At 36.4% G+C, this 4,604-nt stretch overlaps 1 protein-coding gene across 1 annotated transcript; it reads right to left on the bottom strand.

Annotated features, from left to right (window-relative positions):
- Window positions 1-1,104: 1,104 nt before the first annotated feature.
- On the bottom strand, window positions 1,105-3,314 carry LOC120859772 (leucine-rich repeat and coiled-coil domain-containing protein 1-like). Its single transcript, XM_040235754.1, has 2 exons — window positions 2,542-3,314; window positions 1,105-2,452 (listed from the first exon to the last, which is right to left on the bottom strand). The coding sequence occupies exons 1-2, from the start codon at window positions 2,787-2,789 to the stop codon at window positions 2,311-2,313; spliced, it is 390 nt and encodes a 129-aa protein (XP_040091688.1). The 5' UTR covers window positions 2,790-3,314; the 3' UTR covers window positions 1,105-2,310.
- Between the last annotated feature and the right edge of the window lie 1,290 nt (window positions 3,315-4,604).

Genomic DNA, 4,604 nt, shown 5'->3' with positions numbered 1-4,604 from the left:
CCTGGTCTTGTTTTTGTTGACTGTATAGAGCTTCTCCATCTTTGGCTGCAAAGAATATAATCAATCTGATTTCGGTGTTGACCATCTGGTGATGTCCATGTGTAGAGTCTTCTCTTGTGTTGTTGGAAGAGGATGTTTGCTATGACCAGTGCATTTTCTTGGCAAAACTCTATTAGTCTTTGCCCTGCTTCATTCCACATTCCAAGGCCAAACTTGCCTGTTACTCCAGGTGTTTCTTGACCTTGAATAATTTTATTAAAAACGTTAAGCTCATAATGAACAAGCTTCCTGGTTTTGGCACAGCCCACTGCAACAGTGGACTGAACATTAGGACCGAAACTGTGCTCCTGGGCACAGAAGTCTTTCTGTGTCCCCCGTTTCTTGTTTGCAGGGAATAGACTCCAGCCTTCAAGACTTTCCCTGAGTTTCAAGGGTAGATTTGAACAGTCGCTTATCAGGGAAGGGAGGGGATGCAGAGATTAGGGAGAAGACCGCCTTAGGTGCGATCCAAGGAATACAGGCCCTGCACATACCCTACTGTTTAACAGCAACTCCACCCCTGAACCACTGCTAGAAACTTGCCAAATCTTCCTGCGCTGGGACACAGGTTTTGAGGCACAAGCCTGTTGCGTCCCCTTTTGTTTGGCAAAGCAACAAAGCAATGCTTTTCTACATCACCCAAAACTCTTGTTTCTGACACTTCATTGGGCACAGTGCAGGGAGACTGAACTTTCAGAATTAGGATCATGAATCAAAAGCTTTTCTTTTATTCCTGTTGCAACATTTGGTAGCTATGTGACCAAGGGCAAGTTCACAACCTCTGGATTTAAAGTCTGTCAGGATAATCCTGCCTGTTTGGCTAATCTCACAGAATTACTGCTGGGTTCAAAGTAAGATATAAGAAAAAAAATCAATTTATATGTTATAAAAAGCTATGCAAATAAAATCTTTCTTATGAACAATGATTTATTTTATTAAAGTTCCATTAAATTAAAAATCATACCTACCAATCTCAGACATAAGAGCATTAACGTAAAAAATCAGGCCTTTTTATTGTTTTGCTCTTAAAAACACAATAAACAATAGAAGAGATTCTAAAAATTGTCAGGCTTTATGGTTTTTATTAAGTTTAGGAACTTTTAGTTATATTAAATGATTGTGTCTTTTAGGATCAAAAGGACTTCACACTGCAAAGCTGTGACCAGCAGGAAAGAAAACAGGCTCTAAGTCAATGATTCGTTGCATTAATGTTTGGTTGTAAAGCAAAGTATAACAGGGTCCATTAGCAGACAACTGACTGTATTATCAATTAAAACTTCTGGGGTGTATAATAACATCTTTCCATTTACATTGAATTAAAATATGAAAAATCAACTTTCGAGGTTCTACTGGATTTGATATAATGGGGAACCTACTCTATATGAAATTTTGGGGCTACCTACATGCCACATTATCTATACCATTCTGTAGTTTGACATGAGAACTGGTCACTAAACCATCCTACCTATTTTTTAGCTCAGTTAACTTTAAATTATTTTAACAAGTCTAGTCATATAGTTTATAAGGTAAAACCTCATTTCCTCTAGAGTATTTTATAAAATCCATACAACAATGGCATATGCGTACAGATTTTCTTCCCCTTATTTAAAGTCAGCTCTTATCCTCAGCTGCTGCAGGCTAACTGCTACCGACATCTGTTTTGGATTCTTCAGGAGCGCTCTGTCCCTGGTAGTCAGTGAGTTTTTTCCTCTAAACTTGACATGTTGTTGTTGTTCAGTCGCTAAGTTGTGTCCAACTCTTTGCAACCCCATGGACTGCCAGGTTCCTCTGTCCATGGGATTCCCCAGGCAAGACTACAGGAGTGGGTTGTTATTTCCTTCTCCAGGGGATCTTCCCAACCCAGGGATTGAATCCTGGTCTCCTAGTGCTGAACCACCAGGGAAGCCAAAACTCCACACACAACTCCACATACAACAGCCAAAAATATTAGCTGTTTCCATTCAAACAGAATTTGAAAACAGTAATTCTAGTAATAAAACCTAAATATTTACACAGCAATTACTATGCATCGGGCACTATTTAAATGCTAAATAGCCCATACAAATCATATACATACATAAATAGACATATACACAAAGTTTAAACTTCCATCAAATATTAAGGAAGGAACTATTATAATCATTTTATAGATGGAATGGAAACTAAGTACTTGGCAAATAACTATGTCCAAAATGTTTTTACCTTCCTCATGCCTACCCATCCCAATTCAGTTTTCTTTAAAGATATCCCACATACTTTAGGACTTAATGCTTACTTTTGTAGTTCGATACTTTTATCTCTTTCCGCTTTAAGTTTTCTTTCTTTGTTTTCAAAGTTTTCTTTCACTTCTTTTACTTGCATTTCAAGATGACATAGAAGTTCTCCTTTATCATGCCACTTCTGATTAAGTGTACTAATATGAAAAGAAATAATTAAAGAAAACTGGTTACATGAAATTATTAAGCCACATGTTATTTCTCAATAGGAAATACTGTATAATACCTGTAAGCTTTTCTGATTTCATCAAGTTCTAATTCCTTTACTTTCAGCTGCTGTTTTAGTTTTTCTTTTCTTTCATTGTGTCTTTCTAGTTTCTCAACTATTTCATCCAGTTGTGAAGTTTTTTCTTCAAGTTGTTCTTGAGTACATTTTTGTATTTCAGTGATTTTTTCATGTAATATTTTGATTTGTTCCTCTCTTTCCTGTAAACACTTCATTTTTACAGAAAATAAATCATTATTAAAAAACATTTTTCTTAATCTTAAATGTCTTATTTCCGAATTCAATATTGTTTAAAGTTATTGTAAAAACTACAGATTAAAAAATAAATTGAATGTTCAGTGAATGTTTTAGAAAAGATTTCTACAGAACATTCTAAAAATCACAATCAATAAGGGATAGCACCACTACTTTTTTAAAATGCCATTAAGAATGATACACTATGTACACTTTTTATTTCATTAGGTTACTACCAACCACACAAAAGGAGTACATGGGAAGAAAAACAGTACAATGACAATTTTATTTAACACAGAATATAGCAAAGATTGATATTCATGATGCATGTATGACATAAAATACTATTTCTACTCTGCTAAACAAGTGTCTTCTGCATTAGAGTGAACAATACTTTAAAGTATGATTTCATCACTGTTGAAATGTCACATGAAAATAGGCTCTATATTCCCCCAAACTTCATTACATCTTCTGTCCTGTGAGGCGAACTGTATCCACTATTTGCATACTACCAATCAGAGGATTAATGAAAGATCAAAACTACTTTAGGCACTTTTAAATGTTTGCAGGTATTAGGCCTCATCTGACTTATTTATGCCAACAAACATATCTGCTTTACAGGGGCATGCCTGTATGCTAGAACCCTGTAACATCAACTAATGATATCAGTCTCTACCAGTGAGAAAAAAACGAAATTAGCAGTTCCTGCTTTCATCCTGTTTCCCCTGCCCCACCTTGCCTTTCTTTTTTCCCTTTTGGGAAGATGATGGAGGCAAACAAACGCATACTGACTGAGGCTAATTTAGGAATGAATTCATCAGTATTTTAGAAAATGTGGTTCAATTCCTCAGTGTGTTATACATCTAAAAATTCTAAGCAACGATATCAGGCAGTCTTGACCAACATTTCTATAATTTATTTTCTCCTCATAACTCTCATACTTAAGTACCCAGGGGAGAGCAGTCTTATTATTAGGAATTCATAAAAGCTACAGAAGATTCTTATGAAATAACCCTGCTAATAAAAATAACATTTTACCATCAGATCAGTGGAGAAATAACTCCAGAAAGAATGAAGGGATGGAGCCAAATCAAAAACAATACCCAGCTGTGGATGTGACTGGTGATAGAAGCAAGATCCGATGCTGTAAAGACTGCATAGGAACTTGGAATGTCAGGTCCATGAATCAAGGCAAATTGGAAGTGGTCAAACAAGAGATGGCAAGGGTGAACGTCGACATTCTAGGAATGAGCAAACTAAAATGGACTGGAATGGGTGAATTTAACTCAGATGACCATTACATCTACTACTGCAGGCAGGAATCCCTCAGAAGAAATGGAGTAGCCATCATGGTCAACAAAAGAGTCCAAAATGCAGTACTTGGATGCAATCTCAAAAACGAGAGAATGATCTCTGTTCGTCTTCAAGGCAAACCATTCAATATCACAATTATCCAAGTCTATGCCCCAACCAGTAACGCTGAAGAAACTGAAGTTGAACGGTTTTATGAAGACCTACAAGATCTTTTAGAACTAACACCCAAAAAAGATGTCCTTTTCATTATAGGAGACTGGAATGCAAAAGTAGGAAGTCAAGAAACACCTGGAGTAACAGGCAAATTTGGACTTGGAATGCGGAATGAAGCAGGGCAAAGACTAATAGAGTTTTGCCAAGAAAATGCACTGGTCATAACAAACACTCTCTTCCAACAACACAAGAGAAGACTACACATGGAAATCACCAGATGGTCAACACCGAAATCAGACTGATTATATTTCTTGTAGCCAAAGATGGAGAAGCTCTATACAGTCAACAAAAACAAGACCAGG

The sequence above is a fragment of the Oryx dammah genome, unplaced genomic scaffold (assembly GCF_014754425.2).
Source record: "Oryx dammah isolate SB20612 unplaced genomic scaffold, SCBI_Odam_1.1 HiC_scaffold_2941, whole genome shotgun sequence".
Lineage (NCBI taxonomy): Eukaryota > Metazoa > Chordata > Mammalia > Artiodactyla > Bovidae > Oryx > Oryx dammah.
The sequence above is the reverse complement of the archived record's forward strand: the minus strand, read 5'-3'. Positions and strand labels throughout refer to the sequence as shown.

Bases quoted from the DNA above. Each gene is read 5' to 3' on its own strand.
- LOC120859772 (XM_040235754.1), bottom strand. From the start codon at position 2,789: ATGTTTTTTAATAATGATTTATTTTCTGTAAAAATGAAGTGTTTACAG. The intron at 2,453-2,541 runs GTATTATACAGT...TTTTCATATTAG, and splicing joins GAAATCAGAAAAGCTTACAG to TACACTTAATCAGAAGTGGC.